The sequence below is a fragment of the Neovison vison genome, chromosome 13 (assembly GCF_020171115.1).
Source record: "Neovison vison isolate M4711 chromosome 13, ASM_NN_V1, whole genome shotgun sequence".
NCBI classification, from domain to species: Eukaryota; Metazoa; Chordata; class Mammalia; order Carnivora; family Mustelidae; genus Neogale; species Neogale vison.
Window position 1 is genome coordinate 27,549,054 of NC_058103.1, and position 24,992 is coordinate 27,574,045.

The window sequence follows — 24,992 nt, forward strand, 5'->3', positions numbered from 1 at the left end:
CTACAATGGAAAGTCATTTTTCTTGTCTAATACAGGGGCACCCTGACGTTACTGTCTTTAGGCTTTTCCTCTTGCAGTGGTTCACTCTCCAAAGAAAGATCTTTCAAAGTAGTGGATTGGCTGCCAGTGTTCTGGGAGCTAGGTGAGGAAAAGGGGCTGGGGGAGGCACTTCAGCTTCAGTTACCGTGGGATGTTTGCTTACGACCGCCTCCCTGTTTTCAAAATGGTACTTCTTTCTGTGTGGCTGGCATTCCTTGTTCCCAAGACTCTCTTTTGACCTTTTCAGGAGTCTTCAGCTCCACTCTTCTCCAAGGGAGAAAATAGTCAAAGGGTTATCGGGAAATCTAAATGCTTTTAAAAATTTTAATAGTATACATTTAGCTTGTTGTGTTGTAGCACTATTCTGTCAAAGACCATGATGCTTCATTTGTAGGCCTCTCCAACATTGGCCAGTGGGAAAGCATGTCTCCCAGTTATTCCAAAAAACTTGAATATAGATAGGTTGGGGAATGGGTGTGATAGGGATCAGAAATGAAGAAAACAGATTCTGAGTTTAAGAAGACATAATTGCTTCTGGAATGAACACTTGAACACACCTGTTTCGGCCTTGACTTCCCCTTTTTCCCAAGGTCCCCTGTGCTGCCGGTTACCCAGCCTTTGGAGAATCTTCGGATCCACATTGAATTACTTCATTATTGGCTTAAGACTCGGCTTTTGAAGATCTTAGTTTTTCACTTTCAAAATCTGGATGTCTGCTCTTAAACAGTTATTTTCTTTGTGAGTTTATCTTCTAATAAATTAGCCCTTTGTTGACATTTTAGTGGGGTTTTAGGAGGAAACCAAATGCATGGATTCAGCCCGTGGTCTGTACCCAGAAGATGTCACTAACTCTCACATCTGTCTGCTTCTCTTTGACCCAGGTGATAACGTAAATCTTGCAGGGTGACTAGTGGCTTAATGGAATGAAAAGCTGTTTTCAGTGCCCACTTTGCTAAACTCTATAGCATATGACATGTCGTTCCCATGTTTTCTTAAGTCTTTGTTTGGCTTCCAGGACTTCATGATCTCTCTCCTGTAATTCCATGTCATTCTCCTGTATCATCTCCTCTCCTCCTCTGTTAACGCTTAAAATGATCATTTCATCATGTGTGTCCTACCCTTAGCATTATTTTCATCTTTTTATATTCTCCCAAGATACAAACTGGTAGAACTGCTTTGCCTCGTAAAGGGCTGGATGGTAAGAAGGAGGGCAGCAGCCTTGGACTAAATTGTCGAGTCTACCTTTGCTAGCTGGGAGCCCTCTGAGAGTCACTGAAGAACAGTGAGTTGCATGTTGGTCAGAGGAGGGAAGTATCCTTTTCAGGCTCCTCGTGAGACATGGCAGCGCTATATACGTGCTTCGATGGAACACTTCTTTTACCTTCAGCGCTTCTCTTATTTCTCTCTCATTTCAACTTCTAAACATCTGAGAGCCCACAAAGACTTCAGACTAAATAAATATAAAATTGAAATTTATCCTGCCCCCTTTTAAATCTGTTCTTTCTCCTGTCCTCTGTTTCCCGTGTCCACTTTCTCTTCTACCGCTCTCCTCCACCTGCGTCTTTATGCTCTCCGGCCTCACAGGGGACGGCGTGCTCAGCCTCATTCCTGGGCTGGGGCGTGGACATGCAGCTCCTGTGAGGTGCCGGAGCTGCTGCTGAGGTGTGTGCCATGCATCTTCTCTCCCTTGTGTGCAGGTTCCAAGAGGGCAGAGTTGAGAATCTTAATTTGGATCCTCACTGTCTCTTCTGGGCAACTGCCTGGCAATTGAGTTCTCGGACTGCAGTCCATTCTTAATTCTGCCTGTTCTAAAAACCAGTTTGATTGTATCATTTCCCTCCTTAGAAACCTCTCATGATTCTTGAACACTTCTAGATCAGAATCCAAAGCCATTGACACATACAAGATCCTTGTGTCTCATGAAAGCCTTTGCCTTTTTCCATGCGGTTTTCTTTGCCTGCAACGCTCTGTTTATTGTCTGGCTCCTCGCTCCCCGCTCTGGTTACTCCTGCTCATTACTTCAACATCTTCAATTGTCCATCATCTGTAGCCTTTGTCTTGATTCCTCAGCTGGAGTGGTTTCCTGTATTCTTGCCAAAACCTTGTACTTACTCTCTTAGGATTAGCTTTTTGGGTGTCTGTTTTGAAATTGTTTGCACACCTACCTTTCTACTTTTTTCTTCTTTGTACCCAGCTCAGTGTTCAGTTCTCAGGTTTTGGATTTGTTCAGTTCAATGAACATGAATGGACATCCTGTGGATTTTCATCTCTTATTTGCCTATTAACCTTAAGAGAAGTGCAACTCATTAACTTGTCAATCGATGGCATATATCGATAGGTCAGCTGTCTCTAGTCTGGGCTCTTGGCATATTTTATGAAATAGGGTTAAGAAGCATATTATAGGTGGCATGAACTGTGGTTATTTGCCCTGAAGGTCATTGTTTGCTTTGCTGTATTTTTTTAAAATGCCCATTCATCTTAATTCCTTTCCAATACAGTCTTGGTACAACCAGGCAGAAATTACACCTGATGAATTGTTTTCATCAGAACGTGTTCTCTGTCAGTGGTACTGTGCAAAATGAACAAAAGAAATTTTTGAGAAAAATTTTTAAGCAGCCTCAGTATCATGGTTTGAGGGAATATGAGGGGTTTTGTTTATAATTTTAGAAGATACTGTTGTACTTAGAGTAAGTTTATATTGTCCATATCCCATTAGATGTCTCACATAAAAACCGTTCTGTACTGTAGGCAGGGAGTATTGATTAGAAGGCTTATGTAATGGGCTGTTATGAGGAAAGGAATACTTCTTGAAAAGGTGTTTGGCACAGAATTGCAGCGCTATTCCTGGGTAGAACTATTGTGATTTTCCTTTGAAAATATTACGAAATATATAAAAGGTTGACGTTCTTCTCACGTGTGTGATGTTGGGAATGCAAGGTATATTCAGAAGTAAACATTTATGGCCAATTTTTTTGGCTCAGATTACTATGACATGGAATCCATGGTCCATGCAGACACAAGATCATTTATTCTGAAGAAGCCAAAGCTGTCTGAGGAAATAGTAGTGGCACCAAACCAAGAGTCGGGGATGAAGACTGCAGATACCCTTCGGGTACTTTCAGGACACCTTATGCAGACACGGTAGATGGTTTCTTTTTCTTGTGTAGCTTTTTTGTGTTGATGAGATAGTGCAGCTTAACCATTCGTTCCCAGCTCCCCTCCTCCCCATCCTTGCCCCCAGTGCAGAGTGCTTTTATTGGGTCAGTCGTTAGGCCGTGCATAAATAGTAAGCCCATTCAGTTTTCAGAAATTCCAGTTCCTCTTTCTTGTTCAGAAATCCGTTAACTTGCAGAGAAGTCCATGTATGATTTAGCTTTGTAAATAAGATTCTTTCCTTAAAGCACATTCAGGAAATAAAATTTAAAAGTCATGTGATCACATCAGGAAATCTCTGCGCAGAGAATTAGCAGATTGGGTTGGGGTGATGCCTCCCTTAGAAAATGGACTAAATATTCTATGAAGGAACAGATGTACCGATAATAAAATCAGTGTAAATACAGAACTGCTGGCTATGTGATCTGAGCGTAAATGCGGATTTTCCAGTTTATTTCCATGTGACCCTATGGAGATCCAGTGGATGATGATGATCAGGGTGGAGGGGAGATTGTCCTTAGTGCAGCCTGGAGGGTCACTGGTGATGCCGCCACAGCAACTGGCCATCGCCGTGATGTGTTGGCAGGAGCCAAGCAGGCCATACCTGGAAGGCCTACCGAGTTTGTGTGTTTGGTTTTTTCCTACTGAAGAGACTACCACCAAGTGAGGGAGCGATAGTTCTGCTGAAGAGCACTGTAGGAGGCTCAGCGTTTTGTGTTTGTTTCCCTAATTCTATGGTATTTTCTATCTGTCTGGCAGAGATCTTGTACAACCAGATAAACCTGCAAGTCCCAAGTTTATAGTGACGCTGGATGGTGTCCCCAGCCCCCCAGGATACATGTCAGATCAAGAGGAGGACATGTGCTTTGAAGGAGTGAAACCTGTAAACCAAACTGCAGCCTCAAACAAGGGACTCAGAGGTCTCCTCCACCCACAGCACTTGCACTTGACGAGCAGGCAGCTCGATGACCCAGATGGTAGCTTTCCAAATGGTGTGTTGAGAGCTCAGATTCTCCCTTTCCAGGGTGCTGTCATTGGGCAGGGAACCTGGGCCTGGTCTCTCTACCTGGGATGAATTCTGGGTAGAGGCCTTGCTCTTACTCATAATTCAGTAGCGGCCTTTTTTCTTCTCTCAGACAAAATGAGTTCATGTGAGACTGTCGTGCGTGTGTTCTGTATGGGCTCCCGGCTCCCGTGCTATGGTCGGCTTTAGCCCTGAGAGCCAAAGTACCTCGGAACTGTGCTTATGAAAGGCTCAGCCATCGTTCTTCATACTTTGCTTCCTTTTTCCCTTTAGAAACTACACTTGTTATTTTCCTTTTGTTGTAACAGTAATAGTCTCTTATAATTGGCAGAAAAATGAATTTGCATTTTGATTCTGTTCATACCTCTTTGAAATTCCCTTAAAAGGAGTTTCTCACCTAATCTATCAAGATACTGCTTGGAAGTTTAGCAAAGCTTTATGTTTAAATTAATTAATAGTATTTAGTAGGAACGAGATGAACTCCTCAGATAACAGCCTGCTTTTAGGCAGATGGATCGTTATCACTGGCTGTTCTCTCCCCAGACCTACTGTCAGGTGCACATACTGCTGGACCTTTTCATTTGTGACAAGAGAATGGTAGTATCGTTCCTTGTACCTTGTAAAATGTTGAAAAACATCTTCACTGGGAGGGGAGACAATTACTAAAACTTAAAAAAGAATAGTATCAAAAGAAAAAATAGTAATGCGTTTTGGTATTTTTCCAAGTCAGTTTTGGCAGAGACATGAAGATGCAGTCAGTACCTTTTTCAGGTCCTAAAAAGATAATAGCCTTTAGAGGGAGATCATGAGTGAGTGAGGAGATACTGCTCTTGAGCTGAATACTTTTAGGCTGAGTTAATAATGTAATGTCCTAGGTTTTTTTGGTGGTGTTTTGTTTTTAAGATTTTATTTATTTATTTGACAGATCACAAGTAGGCAGAGAGGCAGGCGGAATGGGGGGAAGCAGGCTCCCTGCTGAGCAGAGAGCCTGATGCAGGGCTTGATCCCAGGACCCTGAGATCATGACCTGAGCCGAAGGCAGAGGCTTGCCCCACTGAGCCACCCAGGCACCCCTAATGTCCTAGTTTGGGTTGGTGGAGGGAATTGGAAGTCTGACCCTATAAAAAGGAAGAAAAAATTTTTAAATGGTAACCGAGGTGGTTAAGAATTACCATAGTTATGCAGTACAGATTTCTGACCCTATACATTTTGTCTCACGTGAGAGAAGTTAGGGTCTTACTTTGTTTAGGTGTAGATGTCCATATTAGGCTTTATTGGTGTATATGTCCTTGCAGCGCCCCCAGTAAATAACACATTAGACGACTTGTCTTGGTTTCACAAGTGCCTTAGCCCTTCTGGAGGCCGGGCGGATGAGCGGGGCACCTCCTGTGCCAGTGCTTTGGTCTGGGACTCTCAGCATTTAGCTGCTGCTCAAGAATGAAGCTTTGTAGTGGTTAGAATGTAAGTGAGGCCCAAGAGACTGAATAACAGTCACAGAGAGGCTCTGGTCTTTCTTACTCTTCCCCTCCATCCAGGGAATTTGAAACTTGATGATTGCTTTTGCTGAGTTTTTGTCCAGTGTTTCAAGGATGCTAACAACAGCACTCCCCGCCCCTCCCCCACGAATGGCAGTGCAGGTTTATAGCTTGGAATAAAAAGTGAATTTGCCTCATCTTAAAACTTAAAAGAGGAAAAGTTTTAATGGCTTATGAGGTTATAATGTTGGGGGAAAACCAGAATCAAGACCTCTGATTATATGACCTAACATTTCCATTAGGAAGATAATGTTTCCTTATGAAGTATTTAACTTCTTTAATACTGCCCACGAGTATCTAACTACCTCATTTTCCAGCCAATCTGCTCTTGGATATTCTGTTAACTTCTTTCATTTGGCGTGGGTTTCCACGTGTATATCATAGTCTAAAGTATGTTCTTTAGGAGGAGGGTAAGACACATTTCCTGCAGGCAGGATATCAGAAAGACTTAAAACTGGAGAAAACTGCATGCAAGGATTTTATTGGAGACTAAGGATGCCTTTATATCCTGGAGCTATTTACTATTTTAAAAGTAGCATGGAAAGCTATATATTAGACATAGTTGTGGGGTTTTTAAAATTTTGTTTTCAAGATTTTATTTATTTGAGAGAGCATGAGCAGAGGGGAGGGGCAGAGGCAGAAGCAGACTCCCCACTACGCAGGGAGCCTGGTGCAGGGCTCAGTTCCCCAGACCCTGGGATCATGACATGAGCCGAAGGCAGACACTTAACTGACTGAGCACCCAGGTGCCCCTGGCATAGTTTTATAGTAGCCCTTTGATGGTCCTCCTGTCTGGGATCCAGGACTGCATACGTGTGCCTTGTTCTCCTGTGATGAGGACTGAAGTTGGGTCACTAGATCAGTAAGTTCTCAGTAAGCTGCTGCCCTGTTACATTTTGATTGGTTGCCTACTTTGTATTTTTGTTTCCATTCAATTATAAAAGTCTAAGGAAGACATTATTTTCTTTTTGCTTTGATAAGGAAACTGAAGTTGAGGTACTAGGTGAGACTTGTCCAAAGTCTCTAGCTCAGCTAAGTTACAGAGCCAAATTTGAACTGCCTGAGCTCAGACAAAAGGACTAGAGCAATGTGGTTGAAGTGATATTTGCTTTTATAATTAGGAATGTGAATCCTAATTTGTAACACCCATGATGCTTGTTTTTTTTCCTTTCTTTTTCTTTTTTGTTCTTTTTAAGCTAGGATGTCTTGGTCCAGAAGTTGGCAGGTCATTATTGCCTTTGGGTGTGAATTTATTTGGCTTTTTACATTTTAAATGGGCATTGGTTGCCCGGATTTAGACTTTGTATGTCATGTGAAATGGTTTTTTGCTTTCTCTGAATCAGGAAACAGTCTGGCCACATGGGGCCCACTTTCCCACACCCTAGTAATTGACATTGTCATTGGACATGACCTCGCAAGGGAGTAGCAGGCAGTGAGCCCTATGGATGATGCATACACTTGCTCTCCTCTTGCTTTTACCTGCCTTTATTTCCCCCTTACCAAGGCTGTCGGTCACCAATCATCTCACACCCAGCCAGGCTCACTGATGGGTGATCTAGTGGGTCGCTGTAGGTAATGGCCCATTGTAACCCACTGTAAGCAAAAAACTTTTCCTCATATTGATGTGAGTTTACCACGTGGACTTAACAACAAACTGTGTATATCTCAGTGAGTGCGAACACTTTTGTGTATGTATCACTTACAATGTCTGAACGTATTTGTTCACATTCTTTTTTTTTTAAGTTTGATTTATTTGAGAGAATATGAGGAGGGGGAGGGGCAGGTGGAGAGGGAGAAATAATCCTCAAGCCAACTCCCTGCTAGGCTTGATTCCAGGACCCCAAGATCATGACCTGAGCCAAAGTTGGATGCTTAACTGACTGAGCCACCCGGGTGCCCTGGTTCACATTGTTTTTCACCTTGTGTTTGCAGTTTTCATTTCATTTTATTGGTTCCCTACTTGGACATTCTTTCCTCTCTCTCACTTTCTCTCTCTCTCATATTTTAATTCATCTCTGCAATAATATTGAGCATTGGAGTTTAGGGTGAGAACTCTGGCTGTAGTTGCAGCATCTCCATGTGGTTTGCCTTTCTCAGGGGGAACTGCAGTCCCCGTCCTGCTGACCTTTTCTAGCAGGTTCTTACCTCTGTTAACTAGAATATTGAACTGTTCTGTATGATTGTGACATAGAAGAACATAAGATTTTAAGACTGGGTTTTGAGGGAAATGTATTAAAGGTGCCATGTACTGAATTGATCTTAATTAATGAGATACTTTGAACTTTTTCCCCTTTTTAGCTGAAATGAGTGAACTGAGTGTGGTCCAGAAACCCGAAAAACTTCTGGAGCGTTGCAAGTACTGGCCTGCCTGTAAAAATGGGGATGAGTGTGCTTACCATCATCCTGTTTCACCGTGCAAGTGAGTAGCTGCAGCAAGCTGATTCTGATCTTTGGGTTAATTTCTAGATCTTAGATCTTATTCTGTTTGTTTTTCTTTTCTGTGGACAAGGTTGATTCGTATAACTAAATGCAATGACACTTCACCATTGCCCTCCCAGAATAGCATCCATGTGTAATACATGTGTGTGTGTTTAGGGGAGCAGGGAGATGAGCGAAGGCTTCTGTCCATTTAAGGAGAGAGTTCTCTCTCTAACTGCGCTGGTTTGAGTGCATCGTGTTCATGTCCATGTCCATATCCACAACTGCCAAGGCACTGGGGACAAAATTAGTTACAGTTAATGACAGAACATTTTGGACTTGATGGCATGACCTTTGAGGATGGCTTTTAGATAAAAACAAAACAAAACTCCATGTTTTGACTCCTTTAAGGAAGTTTGGGTGTAAGAATAATACGGATGTACATCGAGGGAGACCACAGAATGAGTCTTTTTGGAGCAGTGCGTTGCACGTATATTATGCTCAGTAGATTGAGTTCACTTCATAAAGTATCTAACAGAGGAAATGGTCTGATTTTTAATACAAAAAACCCTTTTGTCTTTCAGGGTCATGGTTTGAGTTGAAAATCTGTTATTGCCTTAGACTTCAGAATAGATTACTGTGTCCTTTTTTGAAATCTGGCCTCATTTTTTCTTTTTACTTTTTTTTTAATTCTTAATTTTTTATTTATTCATTTGAGAAAGGGCAGAGGGAGAGGGAGAAGCAGACTCCCTGATGAGCAGGAAGCCTGATGCAGGGGTTGATCCCAGGACCCTGGGATCATGAACTGAGCCAAAGGCAGAAGCTTAACTGACTGAGCCACCGAGGCACCCCAAACCTGGCCTTTTTTTTTTTTTTTTTAAAGATTTTATTTATTTATTTGACAGATGGAGATTACAAGTAGGCAGAGAGGCAGGCAGAGAGAGAGGGGGGAAGCAGACTCCCTGCTGAGCAGAGAGCCCAATGCGGGGCTCAATCCCAGGACCCTGGGATCATGACCCGACCTGAAGGCAGAGGCTTTAACCCACTGAGCCACCCAGGCACCCTGGCCTCATTTAAAAATTGAGCTTCCTGGACATCTGTCTGACTCAGACGGTAGAGCATGCAATTCTTGATTTCTGGGTTGTGATTTCAAGTCCCAAGTTAACATAGAGCTTAGTTTAAGAAAAAATTGAGTTTCCCTCTTTTCTGTTCTGTTTCTCAAAACAAGTAGTGAGAGAGAGTAAGGAGCCTGTACAAAAAAAAAAAAAAAAAAAAAAATCATGCACTGAGAATAAATGTGAAAAATGTTTTTGTTTTATAGAGCCTTCCCCAATTGTAAATTTGCTGAAAAATGTTTATTTGTTCATCCAAATTGTAAATATGATGCAAAATGTACTAAGCCAGATTGTCCCTTCACTCATATGAGTAGAAGAATTCCAGTACTGCCTCCAAAACCAGGTTAGTGACATTGTGCACTACTATAGTATGTAAAAAATGGAAAATATTTTGTGATTATAAACTGTTTTAAAGAAAAAAAAAGGTAAGAGTTTTATAAATTATCATGCCAGAATCCATTAACCTAACCAGTCTTTAAAGAGCAAATGTGCCTATTTGGTATCATTCTGAAGTATTTTATCTAATGAATATATAAATCTTCTCATATTTTTAAAATGGTTTTCATAAAAACATCAGTAGATTGCATTACAAATTATTTTGCCAAATTTGATCAATCTTCTTATTTTTGTCAGCAGTTGCAACACCAGCATCACCTTCTAGTAGTCAACTGTGCCGTTATTTCCCTGCTTGTAAGAAAATGGAATGTCCCTTCTATCATCCAAAAGTAAGAATTTTCATTTTCCCAAAAACGATTTAGTGGGAACTTTTCAATTCTGAGGCCTGTAAAAGCACTAGCAAATTGGGTATCTTGTATGTCCATGGTCTTCCCCTGCCCCCTATCCCCTACCCCCCACCCCCCAGTCTCTGTTTTTGTTATAGTTAATGTTACGGTCTTTAAGACGTTGAGGTTCTTAGTTGTATAAGCCCCCATCTGGTCCTTTAAGATAAGAGGTTTGAAACAGGTTAATATTCTAGGCTTTTGAAGGGAAGCTTCCCTTTGCTTAGTTTCCATTCCACTCTACCCCTAAGCATGTGGGTGGGTTTTTTGGGGGGGGTTTACCTCATGTCAGAAACTGAGATGATGAGGTCCAGTAGTACTTCCGCTGATGGCTCTAATTTTCTGTGTATGACCGTTGACATGTCTCCTCCTGTTCAGTTGATCAGAGTGAATGTGCGCTCTGGCCATCGCTTCCCCCATCTGCAGCTGGCTGTACATGAGGGCGTCCGGGGTACGATGGATAGAAGGGATGTTGGGCCAGTGTGTGGGGTGATTAGAAGTTTGTATTGTATACTGAGGTTCCTTTTGAAATCTTTGACTAGAATTTTGTGTTGGAGAAGGGGGGTCATTTGTCAGGGTTTTAGTATTAAAATATCTGTATCTCTTGCCCCATTAAATGTTTCTCTCATGTTGCCCTGTTTTTATTGGTATTAGCTTTGCCGATGTTGAGATTGTTGTTTGTATTTAGCACTGCAGGTTTAACACTCAGTGTACAAGACCCGACTGCACGTTTTATCATCCCACCATTACTGTGCCACCACGACATGCCTTGAAATGGATTCGACCTCAAACCAGGTAAAAATTAAAAGTCTTTCTAATGGTTTCTTAGATTTGTAAGTCTACAGATTTGGGGGAAATGATCACTTTGATTTTTCTCACCTGTTTCAATTATACAGGGTCCTTGGAAAATGTTTCCAAATTCCGTTTTACCAGTGATTGCTTATTCACCTATGTATCTCCAGATCAGATTTACCTTCTGTATATACACTGCTTACAAAGCTCATGTCAGTTTTCTTGGCATCAGTAATATAAATCATTGGAAGAGAGTTTCAGAAAGCTTTAGTATGGCCTATAAATTTAAATACATGCCATCATTATCGTTTATGTAGCTTTTATATAATTTTTTAAAAATCTGGTATTTACATATTGTGCATCTGTAGAACAAATATTGTGTGAAAATACTCCTTAGCTGGTTATGTATGAACATAAAGCAGTTAATTAAAATTTTTTGTTTACTCAGTGAATGACTGTCCTGCTTGGCAGAAGACTGGAATTTCCATCTACTGGTGAAAATATTCTGCAAAACTTGTCAAACCTTTGAAACTTGGAATATATTGCTTTCATAATATGAAGTTTATTGCCTATCTGAAGTGTCTAATTTTTCAAGTTTGTAAGTTTATTAAGTGGTTTTAACATTGGGTGTTATTTGACTGTGGAAAGACCGTTCAAGGAAAAGCTACATTCTATTAAAACATTGGCGGCGTGTTTGCACACTGAGTGCTAGTTCAAGTATATCCGCATTTACCCCGTGGGGACAGTGGCAGTGCGGGGCTGCAGTTTTCTCTGTGTTGAGAGAGAGGAGCATCCTTATCTAAAACATTGGATTTTGTTCCCTTTTCCCAAGGATTATACACTGTGAAAACAGAGTGGCGGCCCAAAGTATGGAGGCAGCTTAAAATAGTCATTCAGTCCTGCTTTTTAATTTTAAGTGAATTGAGTTTGAAAGCATGATCATACGGTGTCTCAGGTTGAGTGCTGCTTCAGTGGCTGGTTCTTCCCTTCTGGGATAGGATGGGTTGGGTAAAAACGGAATGACAAATGCAAAAAAGATCGAACAGTTCCTTAAAATGCTTTCATTTACTATTAACATACACTTTTTAAATAAATATTTTGGGGCTGCATTATCACAAAATTATACAAAAAATTTTTTTTTACAATGCTATATACAGAAGGTATCAGAAAACATACTTTGAGCTCACAAGATCATAACTGTACATATATCTCACATTCTGAAAAATAACATTTTCAGAACACAGAAAATTTTTTAAATGTAAAAATTAGATTCAAATAGTATATTTTAAATGACTAATTACAGAAATCTGATGGGTAAACTGCAAAACAGGACTAAACTTTTGGACTACTGAATCAATACATAGTCTTCTGTGTGTGATTTTTGAAATAGTTAAGGCAAAAGTGTCAGATGCTTTAGAATTAAATAACCAATGGATCACTGATCTTAAGAACTTGATGTACAGCAGTTTTTAAAAAAATAAGCTAGAAGTTGGTTAGAACAGATCGAATTAATGCCAAAGCGATAAAGACTCAAACACTCTCATGATCAAATTAACTGTGGAAAAAAAAAGTTCATTGACTTGTTAGTTATGTGTCTGAGGGATAACAATATGTGTAAAGTCCATGTTTAAGAGCATATAAACGAGCAGTTGTTTTTGTGGTCATTGCTTTCCACTGGGAGGAGAAAGAATTAACCATCTGTAAGTTGCACTTTGCTGTGCCAGTTCCTAAGAAAAAACTTGAAACATTGAAAGAGGAAAGACAGTGCACAGGAGAACACAGAGCTCTCACGAAGTTAGGCTGGGGTGAAATGACCATTCTGCTTCAGTCTAAAAAGTGGACTCCTCTGAATTTAAGGCATTTGTTCATTCCAGTGCTACTTAAATTCCTTCTACAAAGAAGTAAAGCATCTTCCGGTGTATTTCTAGAAATTTAGACTTCTAGTATCACTATAAATGACATTCATAATTCCATTACAAAGAACATAAATGGGAAATGGGGCCTAAGTGGTTTGGTTCAGCCATTTTACAAATCAGTTACATGCTAAAGTCAGATATTTTTTGCCATTTAATAAACACTGCCTGGAAACACATTTAAGAGTTCAGTGTTACCTTTTAGCTGCTGTGGTTTATGGGCAAGCTAAGGTTAACTCTAGACCAAGTTATCCAACAAATTTTTAAAATGAACCACCATCAAAAAAGCATTGTAACGAGGGAGGGAACAAAGTGGCTACCAGGTGTGGCGCACTCTTGTCACGTATTTCTGTACAAAAACAGGACTGAAGGGGCCAGAGCCTCAGGTGACAAATTCAGGAGCTTAAAATACTGCACTCGAAAGTATTTCTCTGTGTCAAAATCTTCATAACCTGTCATGGTTATTCACCTTCCCTTAGCTGATGGCTGGAATAAACACGGTGGGTGGCGGGAGAACTACTTCAAATCAATGTGAGTTTTAGTTGTGAAACTGACCAGACATTCACGCTGGCTACTCGGAGAATTCAGCAGAGGCATTTTTGTCCTTTATCTGTATCACTTACCTAAGGCTGTAATTAGTGTTTCTACATGTACTGTAATAGAAATGTAATTTCTCTTTAGCCAAAAGCTGGGAAGCTTTGGCTCAGAAGGAAGATTTGAAACTGCAACAGGCTCAAAGGTGGAGGGGGTGAGTGGGAGTGGTGGTTCAGGGGAATTTCTTTAATTTATTGAATGGCTCTTTATAATACACATGAAGAGACATTTAATATTAGTATATTCTAAAATTGGGCTTAATTTAGGAGAATCCATTGATGTGAATATGATCTTATGTATCAAGCTTCTTAATGCCTTAATCAGTCTTCAGACACAGGTACTATTCAGAGCTTTAAAACTGACGATGTTCAATCACTGGTTAGGCTTTCTGTGATACAGTTCAGCCATTTTCTGTTTTCAGTATTTACAAGGTGTTGGGCATAAAAAATAGGTGTCAGGAGTCTTCACGTCAGGTTGAACCAGACTGAGATTTTCAGAAACCTGCGAGGGGTCTGTTATGCTATAGAGATAATTAACACACTGAAATAAAAGTTCATAGGACCAGTAGAGCATCTTAAACTTTTTCACACTTAGAAAAATATATTTTTAAGTAGTAATCTACATAATCTCCCATCTTTAGGAAACTACGGACAGGCTAAACAGCAAATTCCTGAACGGCAAGTACTGATCTTTGGCAGCATTTAAGTGAATAGGGATAAATATCTAAGAGTTAAGCCCTAATCCACCAAAAAGGAACTTTAATGGACAAATTTTACAAGTGGACCTGTATTCATTCCTTTTGGAAGTCAGCCTAATGGGGTGGCATACATCTAATTAATAACTTTTCCAGTAGAAAAGAAAGTTATAAAAATTTTATTTCAAGAGCTACTAAATTATTTAGCTTTGTAAAAGTGACCTTGAACACTTCAGTCTACATGTTAAACAAGTGTTTCTATTACACTACATCTTTAAATATTCAGTATGCTCTCCCGGTTAAATACTATTGCTGTCTAAAACTTGAACCTGTACACCACTGGAAAGGACTCTTCGTCCTACTACTTTTTCATTAATGAGACTATAATCATGTTTTAATTTTTCAGTTATAGAGATGACTTCTGAAAAGGATCAACAGCTCAAAAATGAAAATGTAGTTATCATATACTATTAACTTGGGATTTGTTCCTGAATGTGAAACTGCCAGGGGAAAAAATGTCATTTATTAAAGAAGAGGTTTATCGATGCTTAAGTAGCATTATCTTCTCCAGTAAAGCTTGTGTGTGTTTCATTAGGGAAAATAATGTTTGCCGTTTAAAAACTGTGATCCTTTAGGGTGATGGTGTGTTTCCTTTCCTTATGTAAACACAAGGATAAAATAAGTCATTAAATAATGAACCTTGAAAATAAAATATAAATCCTAAAAAAGAAAAACAGTTTGCTAAAGAGAGGATGAAAATTAAGCAACTTGGGTTTTTAAGGTTTTGTTTTTTGAAAGGTGCTGTCCCCTAAGCCTCCCTAGCAGGTGTGCCAAGTTTGCACACTTCCCCAGAATGGGGGGCTGCCTTTCACCAAGTCTTTATTCAATCCTTTTCTTAAAGTAATTGTCTGGCAGTGCATGGATTATGGACAGTTATCCAGTGCATACAGCAAATATTTTGAACTTATCTGTCTTCTGTTTGGATGACTCTGGGCATTTATCCCTGTTACAATCCTAAGTTAGCACCACTTGCCCATGCAAGGTTTGGTTCTGTTTTTGTTTTGTTTTGTTTTCCTCTTCTGTAATTCTGGTCTCTCAAGACTGTTAATTTATTTAGAGTCTTCTTGGCGCCCATATCTTTCAGTGAGGCATATGTACACATTTCCAGACAAATAAACTGCAGTCAGGAAAGGAAAAAAAAAAAAGGGCAGTGAGTTCATTATGTTTCTAGATTTTCAGAAGTTTAAGTAAGAGCTTTCAAATCATAAATGTATACAATTTTTCATTAACTCCTTTTATTTCATATTGCCATTGTATGAGCCTCCATTGAGCTGGCCAGTTATGCTACCTTCCTAAGTTGATGGCTTGCAGTCTGTCATCTGATAGTCTGTTGTTCTTGGGCTGAGAAAGTTACTCACCTGCAGTCGTCACCTCCAGCACTAACAACATGTCGATCACCGCTGGTAAATCGAATATTTGTCACATGAGGTGAATGACCGAAGAACCTTTTGTGCTTTGCCTGAAAAACAAAGAGAAAGCTCAGGATGTTGGAACCCTAGATCTCTATCATGGGCTATGAAGAGAGGTAGGCAGTTTGGCCCACAGCCAGCATTACTAATGTTAGTTAATGGATCTGCACCAAATTTGGGCAGTCAGATGTCTCCAGGCACTCTGAACATTTTCTTCAGAGGAAAAGCATTTGAAACTTGTGAGTAAAGGTTGAAAAAAAGGCTAATCACAGCTTTATTAGGATAGTTTGCCAAGATGGTGTTACTTGGTATGGGGAGATGATTTCTAAAAGCTTTTACTTCAGAGTAAGGGATTTAGGAAGTTTTGAAAAGATTTTAGGAACATAAATGTTTCCAAATCAGAAGATGGTAACATATTTAGGTATTACATTATGGGGGAAGAAGTACTAATGATCAGATATCTAAACTAGTAAGGCTACATAAAAAACCAAAACCAAACAAAAACTTACAAATTTTTCAGGACACGGGAAGTCAAATAACTTAACCATGCCAAAGTCATCTCCTGTTACGAGGCTGATTCCTGAATGAGATACGCAGGCACAGTTGACATTGGCTTTCTCAGTGTGTCTGGACCAGATTCCCATAACTTCATCCCCTAGAATACTAGAGGGAAGGAATTAAAGAAAATCCACCATAGCAAACACTGAAAAGGTTTTTGTTAATTAATCACTACTTAATTATGTTACTTTAAAATTAAAAGATGCTTATGCTTTAGGAATTTGATGGATTAAAAAAGATGACTACTCATGGTTACCTGTTAAACAACAAATTTATAAGGTTCCATTTCCAATAACTGCAAGATAGCATTCCTTTAGATAAGTAATACAATTGCTGAATAGTACCCAGTATGTGGTTTTATTGCTTGTTATTAAAGTTATTTTAATATTGCTTGTTATTAAAGTTATTAAACAGACTGTTAAAATTATCAGGGCCTCTTTAAAGGCTTTTACCTCTGATAAAGCATGGGACTGTGTTCAATGAATAGAAGTTCCAGCATAAACCTGTCATCATCCTCTCTGGAAGAATTCAAGATACGGTAACAAACATAAAACTCAACTACTGTTCCCTAGTGGAATGGCTCTAACTGTTGAGCAATAGGATTTTCCAGTTTTCTTGGCTGACCTTCAGTCAGTTCTTACCTAGTCCATGTAGCCCAAGTGATCCTATCCATGGTGGCCAGATCCGTAACAGGTTTTCCTGAAGGCACTTCATAGACATGTCGTTTATAGCAACCAGTGGAGACCTTGTATCATGTTAAAATGGGACAGGAATTCCATTATGTGAGACACATCAGAAGGCTATAGGATAACTGGCAAAGTGTGCTATTTGATTTGTATTTCTAACATCCTAACATTAACCATGACTACAAAAGCCTGTTAGAAAAAATGGAGGACTAGAAAGAATAGGATATTAATGCAGAAACAGTGAAGAGTAAATAAAGGCAAGAGTTCAGAAGCTCTGGAACTCAGGAGTTTTTCAGAAATTTATCGGCCAATGTGGGGCTCGAACTCACAGGTTGGAGATTTAAGAGTCAAAGGCTCCGCTGACTGAGCCAGCCAGGCATCCCTAAAACTCAGTTGTAAATGTGTCTGCTAACAGTATTAGCTTGTGTAAACTGGCTTTTCTGTTACTGGTACCGTACCTGGAGATACCTGCTGTCTGCAGAGAAGTCCATTTGAATGACAAAGCTGGGAATGTCCCTGCAGTAGCTGATTCTGGTAAGGGTGGGACCCAACGTTAGGTCATAAAAATCCACTGAGTTCTCACTAGAGCCCACTGCCAGAAACCGGGAATCTGGACTAAATCTGGAGAGGTAATAAAACACGTGAAAGACACATTAGACCACATTAAATCCCTTTCTACCTCTCAAAAACGAGTATGTGTATGAACTGGCCTCAAGTAGATTAACCCAAAGATACAAGATTTACTCAGAATACACACAACACTGATAGTGTATATTGAGATTTTATGTGTTACATGAAACAGAAACCTTACACTTTACTACAGTTTTAAGTCGCTCCTGTTTCTTCATCTGTTTCCTTTAAAAAGATCGAAGTTTTGAAAAAGCCACTAACATACACATAACTCAGTTATATAATACACCCAATTTACCAAGCTAGGCTTCCTTCATCTGGAAACAGACCAGATTAATTTGCCTCAGGTTACAGATGAAGTGACACTACCTGAAGTTTGGAAGTTACCTTAAAAGACAAACACGTGCCTAGTGGGCATGGGAAATAGTATGGGACAATTCAGTCGAGGTTCTTTAGGAAAATGGGCCTGCAGGAAGTTTATATATTGAAATTCTGAGGAAGGCTTCATGTGTAAAAGGGTTTTTACTAATGAAAAGAATGCAAGCTTTTAACAACTGGATTCAAAAATCTCGATCTCACAGAATACTCAGTAAATGGTAGCCATTGTCAAAATAAGCTTACACACTGGAATGTAAACATGCAAGAATTCAGAGTCTGGGGCATAGGTGTTTGAGGAGTATTAATTTTTTTTTTAATATTTTATTCATTTGAGAGGGGAGCAGCAGAGGAACAGGGAGAAGCAGACTTCCCACTGAGCAGGGAGCCCACCAAGGGGCTTGGTCCCAGGACCGAGATAGTGACTTGAGGGGAAGTCAGGCACTCCACCAACTGAGCCACCCAGGTGCCCTGATGAGAACTCATTAACTGAGCGACTAAATATTCAATTGAGATGTGCAGTTACGACTTTAATTCTCCAGGTTGACAACTTAGAGAGGACAGATGCCTCTCTTCTGTACAGTGGAACATAATTCTTGGATGACTCAACTTGCTGGACACATCCAGTGTGATACTAACTCGCCAAACATCCCCCAAGGACATGCCGTTACAAGGCACCATGGTTGGTGCCAATGGAGAGATAATGCAGCAAGCAGTAAATACGCATACAAACAGCCACATTCCAGCATACAGTGTAGGATGTCATTAAATGCTATAGGCACCAAGGACCTGTTTCTAAGTGTAACCTGGGTCATTAAGAATGTATATATTAAAAATTCTATTCCACTTGTTGACTAACCTGATATCGTGGACTGCACATCGTCTGTCTCTCTTCTTTCCCCATATTTTTAGAGAGCTCACCAGCAAAATAATAAATTCTCCATTTTTCATTCCAATAGCCACCATATCCCCTTCAGGGCTGTAACACACAGTACGGGCAGCATGTCCCAAATTCACTTTGTTTAACATCTTCTGCATAAGAACCAAGAGTCATAGAGAACTACATTAAATAGAGTACTTATAAAGTAAACCCAATTTCTTTTCAAAATTCTCAATATAATTCTCAAATAGTTATTTAAGTGCTAGCAATTTAGGACTTACACTATCCTTAGAAATTCTAACTTCAAGAAAGAAAACTACCTACTTTATCAGCAATATCCCAGAGTCTCACTGTCCCATCTTCCGCAGCAGAAAGGAAAAAATCCCGGGAAGGATGTGTCACCAGTCCCCATATGGGTCCGTCCACATGGCCATTAACTAAAATATTACATGCTGCATTCTTCTCTCCAACTTCGATGATCTCTGCGTTTCTTGTCCCAACTAGGATCTTGCCCTAAAACACAAATGGGACCAATACATTTAATGTAATACAACAGTTGCTTTCAATAACTTAAAAAGGACCCTACTGACCTCCTTTCAGAGAACTTTCTGCTCTGACTGCTCTAGGAGCAAGCCAGGCCTTAGCTCCTGCGGTTTCCTTTGACTGGAGGCACACCCGCAGGAGCACTGGGCTGGGCTGCCTGGCAGAGTCCATGTAAAAGAACACAACTGTGCTCTAGTATCCCAGCACCTGGCTTTGCCCGTCAAGAGTTTGAACTTGGCCTCTATTTTAAGCTGAAGATTTCCAAGGAGGTGTAAGTGCACTGGGATACAGGAAGAAAGTAATGGATTTTAGTTGAGGTAAGTATAAATGTAAGTTTGGTGGTATGTATACACAATGGAATACTATGCAGCCATCAAAAAAAGAAATCTTGCCATTTGCAACGATGTGGATGGAACTAGAGGGTATCGTGCTGAGTGAAATAAGTCCATCAGAAAGACAGGTTTGGGGGGTAGGGAGGGGAAAAAAATATAACAAGATGGGATCAGGAGGGAGACAAACTGTAAGAGACTCCTAATCTCAGGAAACAAACAAAGTTGCTGGGGGGAGGGGGGGAGTATGGAGAGGGTGGTTGGGTTATGGACACTGGGGAGGGAAGGTGATATGGCGAGTGCTGTGAAATGTGTAAGCCTGACGATTCACAGACCTGTACCCCTGGGGCAAATAATACATTATATGTTAATAAAAATTTTTAAAAAGGTAAGTTTAACCAATGCATACATGGACTGAGAATAACACATGTGTATGATTTCTAAATAGACTCACTGCAAGTTCATTTATTGTCAACATTTTTTATGGTCATGGGTGTTTAAAAAAAACAAACAGATGGGGCACCTGGGTGGCTTAGTTGGTAGAGTGAATCGAGTGAGCGACTCGATGTTGGGGTCCTGAGTTTAAGCCCACGTTGCAGGGGCGAGTCCTTAAAGCTGGTCTAATCAAAATGCGTTGACTGGCAAGAAATTCCACTTCTGCCTACCACAGCTGAACCAACAGATTCAAGAACACACAGAGGCTGGCCTAGAGTACAGAGAAGAGCGGCCCCCTGTCTTCTGGCTGGCCCAGCACCGGAAGCAGGGGTGGCAGAGGATGGCCGACAAGCAAACTCATCTTTTCTACCATTCATCAAGTTCCAGAGGGTGAGAGAACCCCATGAATAACTGTACTCTACTTTCTGCCGCACCGTAATGGCTCAAGGAACATCTTTCTTACTTTGCCTCTGCACACAGAACGAACACAGTCCGTGACCTGTCCGGTCTCGAGCCTGAAGGCGCGGCATCTCCTCAGCTCCTGATCCCACAGTTTGACTGCTCCTCCTTCTTTTGACCTAGTAACAACCCAAACCAAAATAAGCATTTATTAGCTATTCCAAATAATTTTTGAAATAAACAAATACTAAATTATAAGCAGAATAGAAAAAAAAAGGCCCCAATATTAACTTTTTACAGCAATTTTAAGATACACAGTACTACATTCAGTTTAAACCGATTTTACTTCATTTTTCTGACATAAGCATAATCTTACCTAGATCCCACCCCCCTACATAATGTATTCACTTGATTAAGGAAATGTGTAAAAATAATGTGTGATGTTAAAGTGATAATGAAAATGTAAGGCCAGATAATAAGATTACAGATGCTATGCTACAGATGATTATTTTTAATGGCCAAAAGGTAAGCACCTTTCTTCCCGTGATGAAAGCACCCAACTCAGCGGCTGCCCACGAGCGGAGGTGTGCAGAGTATGTGGCGTGTGGGAAACCCTAGCATCAGAGTAATATGGAAAAGACAGAATATAGCCCACTTATGGTTTTTCACTTGGGAGTCTGAAGAATGTAAAATTTTATTTTCTATCTGTGAGATGAACTGCTTATCTTAGGACAAAAACATGCCCATGTACTATAATGGTCTCCTTCATGTAAAAGACAAAAGCTACTGCATTTGTGCTTCATTCCCGGGGCTTCTCTCAGTCCTTTCTGGAAATGTACTGCTTGGACACATAAACACTGCACTTTCACATGAATATGTTGGCAGAAAATCAATTCTAAGTATCTGGCTTCTGGGAGGTTTCCAAAGCACTCAGAAAAAGGCCTTTCCTTAGACTTAAATTTTTGAAGCCCTGTATGACATAATTTTATGTCACAAGTTTGCCTCAAGAAGAAGCAAACAAGGCAGTTTGTTTCCAGCAGCCTCTCATCCTCTGCTGAGGCAGCAAGTGTCCGTCCAGACAAAGAAGGGAGCAGGCAGTCCAGGTGCATCCTGGGTGAGGGCAGAGATTTTCCCACGGGTCCCCTCTGCCCTAGCAAATACACACAGGATACAGACATGACGAAATCAGTTCTCTGTGTGCCTCACTACTACCTCAAAGAAATTCTCACCCTGATTACTGGGGTCTAGGCTTCTATACAGTATGAAAAAAAATTGCAAGAGACTTTAAAGACCAGCATTTAAGAGTCAACAAGAAGGCACATCAGAGACAATAACAGTGAAGCACAGGAGGAAATGCAGAGGGGATATTCTAGAAAGAACTAGAATAATGAACTGCAAACCACAGGCTGAGCCCAACACACAGACACACAGTGAGGCCATGCACAGGAGAAGGACTCACGGCCTTTCCTTGCCACCGGTCACAATAAGGCCATCCCGCAGCGTGGTGTACATGGCAAACACAGGCCCGTTGTGAGCTCTGGCCACGATTCTACACAATATGTGATCTTTCCACACACAGACATCTCCACTGATAGTACCTGTAAACGTCAAGTTATTCTGAAAAGGAGTGGGGAAGGGGGAGATAAACTCATCAAAAGTTCAAATACAGATGAAACAGACACAATTCTCTACCCTAAGTGTGGCCTCCCTCCCACATGGCCCAGTTGGGGGTTGGGGGAAAGCCATGGTCAGGGACCAGAAAACCCTAATGGCTTTGTCAGGGCCTGCTGTGCGCCTCTCCTGCTCGTTCACTGAACTGACCTCAGATTCGTAACCTCTTTTTCACCTGTAAAATGAGGGAGTTCAGGCTCCAGAGTCCCATCCATTTCTAAAATATATCATCCCTTTGGGCTGCTTCCCTTCAGCTGCCCAAGAAATAACTTGAGGTCATTAGTCAACTGAGAGTAAAAGAAAAGTAGGAAGAGGACGTGAAAGTAACTTTTCATCAGATTGGTATTCTGTCACGGAAAGTAAAACTATGTATAGAAATCATGAATAGAGCAAAGCTGTGGGAATTTTTAAGCTTCACTAATTCATGAAGTTATATATGAAATCAATGTTTGCCATGGCTTCTTAAAATAGCAAAGTCAATGTGATACAAAATATGATAAATTTGATAAGGTGCCAAAAGTAAGAGCACTTTAGATCACTCTCAAGATTGCAGTCCTACTTCCTTTATGTGAAGACTGGAGAAATTCTGTATCGTGTGCTATTTTCATCCATTTTAGCTTCACTGTTGGAGCCAATGGTACCAGATCTTTCACCAGAAACAACATGGAAAGAACCAATAGGAAAATTAATTTTGAATTACAACAGAACAAAGGTTTTCTTTAATCTTTCTGAGAATACTATGTGGTTGGTACATTAATTTCCCTACGACAATTTTTTTTAAGTCTTCTCTACCCCCAACGTGCAGCTCGAGCTCCTGACCCCGGGGATCAAGAGTCGCCCGCTCCAGGGACTGAGCCAGCTAGGCGCACCCCCACCACCGATTTGATGCGACTCCAAATTCCTCAGCATTTACGCATTTTCTCTGTGCCTTATATTTAGATAACAATAATTACATTTGTCATCTAGAAGCATCATTAATCTCTGCCTTACCTGCAATTAAAATGTGAATGCTTCAGGTATAGAAACCAGTATTTTACCTCTCTTGCTTTTAGCCCGTTGGCAAAGAGGATGTGCAAAAAGAGCCTAAACTGGACAGAAACCCATCTCGCTATGTAACGAAACACCCTGATCGTACTGTTACTTCAAACCTCCATCGATTATGACTAACATTTTAGTCTTCAAGTTTATTTTCCTGTTGGGCATAGGCAACTGGCTACACAAGAAATTTTACCCAGGAAGAAAATTACACGGACAAATTAAATGCCAGAAGCATTTGAATGTGTGATTTTTTCCTGCTAGATAATGATTACTGGTCTTATGTAATGAAGGCCCAAAATGTTTAACGGAAATCTGACATGGTACAACCAACATTTACAACAGTCTTCTTCTCAAAAACATGTGCTGAAAGTTTCTAAAAGTATGATTTTCTTCATATTACATACCCACATAAACGTGTTAGTAAGGAAATCCACTTAGGTTTTCAATGCACAGAAGGATTTAAAAAGTCTGGGCAGGGTACTGAGTATTAAAGGAAAGAGCTGTGGATTGTGATCCGTCAGCCCAGATGGGGTGGGGGAGGGGCGGGATAGGCTCTCTAGAACATTCTGTGCCGGCCAGGAATTGTGCTCTCCTTCCTCCTCAGAATGAACTGAGTGGAGTGAGCAGCACTGGCCCAGAGCACTTCCAACTATGTGCTAAGCAGCGATTTATGATGATAGAAAGCAAAGGAAATCTTAAACCCCATCACCACCTTAAGCAGTAGAAAATCCCATTTCCTGATTCATCTTTCTGTATTCTGACCAATCTTTAGGATTATGAGGAACAACTAGGAGAACAGAAATTTTAGGAGTTTTAGGGTGACAATGACAAAATTATAGAAGGCTTTTAAGAATGGCAATAGCCTCAGGGCTCAAATGTTGCATTATAATCCTTCACCCTCATTAATTTTCTTTCCCACTCCCTCATTTCTGAAAGTATCAGACTCTGAAAGGGGAAATGTATGCATGACCAGGACACAGGTAATGATTAGTGGGTCACAATGCCATAGAAGGTTATGGTGGCTTATCTATTTAAAATAAGAAAATTGAAAGTAGGGATGCCTGGGTGGTTCAGTCAGTTAAGCGGCTGCCTTCGGCTCTGGTCCTGATCCCTGGGATTGAGTCCCATTTCGGGCTACTTGCTTGATAAGGAGCCTGCTTCTCCCTCTGCCACTCTGCCTGCCTATGCTCACTCGCTCGCTATCTGACAAATAAATAAGTAAAATATTAAAGGAAAGAGAAAATTGAAAGTAGTCCAATTTCTGTAATTCCAAGATACACTAGCACATGCATTTTAAGAGACATACTGCACCAAATGCAACAGCAAGCATGGTCTGCATCCGGGCATCTTCCACTGTGCTCAGGAGCCCTTTTTTGCTAAGAAGAGCCCTTCCTGCCAGTGTCCAGAACTTCACGTGTTTGACTCCCACAGAGACAAACTGGGAATCTGAATCTGGTCGGAATTCGGCCACAAAAATACGTTGGTTGTGACCGGCTCTGCTGGCAATTTTGGTACCTGATTGGAACAACAAAATTAATGAGGTTAGTATAAGATGCTAATTTTTACACAATCAGTTGTTCAAAATATATAGTTCAAAAAACAAATACTTATGAGGCAGCGTGCCCCTTGCACCGCTACCTAGCTGCTACCTAGCAATCACAGGACCTGTGGAAAGAGTCCTTCTGACATAGTTTCTCAAGGGTTGTATTAACGGGAGCTTTATTATCACTGAAGGCCCATGCCAGATTTTAGAAATTACAGCTTACTTTCTTCTGTGTGGCTCTGTGAACTTCACTTTTTATAGCAGCTAGATATAAGCCATAGAAAAGTTTTGTCTAAAGTGTAAGTAATATTACCCTTTTGATGGTCATTGTCACAATATACTTTGTTTCCATCCTTACTAAGACCCTCCATAACCAATCA

At 40.5% G+C, this 24,992-nt stretch overlaps 2 protein-coding genes across 16 annotated transcripts in view; one reads left to right on the forward strand and one right to left on the reverse strand.

Annotated features, from left to right (window-relative positions):
• ZC3H14 (zinc finger CCCH-type containing 14) overlaps positions 1 to 11,427 on the forward strand; it is a 52,443-nt gene extending 41,016 nt beyond the window's left edge. For 3 of the 9 annotated variants that reach the window (XM_044229522.1, XM_044229519.1, XM_044229521.1), the window contains 7 exons: positions 3,021 to 3,180; positions 3,952 to 4,184; positions 8,050 to 8,170; positions 9,491 to 9,627; positions 9,918 to 10,009; positions 10,752 to 10,858; positions 11,304 to 11,427. In XM_044229522.1, coding sequence (XP_044085457.1) covers positions 3,021 to 3,180; positions 3,952 to 4,184; positions 8,050 to 8,170; positions 9,491 to 9,627; positions 9,918 to 10,009; positions 10,752 to 10,858; positions 11,304 to 11,310 — 857 coding nt within the window. In that variant the 3' untranslated portion in view covers positions 11,311 to 11,427. The remainder of the gene's footprint in view (positions 1 to 3,020; positions 3,181 to 3,951; positions 4,185 to 8,049; positions 8,171 to 9,490; positions 9,628 to 9,917; positions 10,010 to 10,751; positions 10,859 to 11,303) is intronic. The other 6 variants (XM_044229523.1, XM_044229520.1, XM_044229524.1 and 3 more) reach the window with 3 other exon arrangements.
• Positions 11,428 to 11,901: 474 nt separating this feature from the next.
• Positions 11,902 to 24,992, reverse strand: part of EML5 (EMAP like 5) — a 182,337-nt gene continuing 169,246 nt past the window's right edge. For 6 of the 7 annotated variants that reach the window (XM_044229512.1, XM_044229511.1, XM_044229510.1 and 3 more), the window contains 10 exons: positions 24,376 to 24,584; positions 21,820 to 21,977; positions 20,425 to 20,539; positions 18,979 to 19,167; positions 18,634 to 18,806; positions 17,228 to 17,390; positions 16,725 to 16,828; positions 16,035 to 16,188; positions 15,475 to 15,575; positions 11,902 to 15,233 (listed from right to left, as the gene is read on the reverse strand). In XM_044229512.1, coding sequence (XP_044085447.1) covers positions 15,197 to 15,233; positions 15,475 to 15,575; positions 16,035 to 16,188; positions 16,725 to 16,828; positions 17,228 to 17,390; positions 18,634 to 18,806; positions 18,979 to 19,167; positions 20,425 to 20,539; positions 21,820 to 21,977; positions 24,376 to 24,584 — 1,403 coding nt within the window. In that variant the 3' untranslated portion in view covers positions 11,902 to 15,196. The remainder of the gene's footprint in view (positions 15,234 to 15,474; positions 15,576 to 16,034; positions 16,189 to 16,724; positions 16,829 to 17,227; positions 17,391 to 18,633; positions 18,807 to 18,978; positions 19,168 to 20,424; positions 20,540 to 21,819; positions 21,978 to 24,375; positions 24,585 to 24,992) is intronic. The other variant, XM_044229509.1, reaches the window with a different exon arrangement.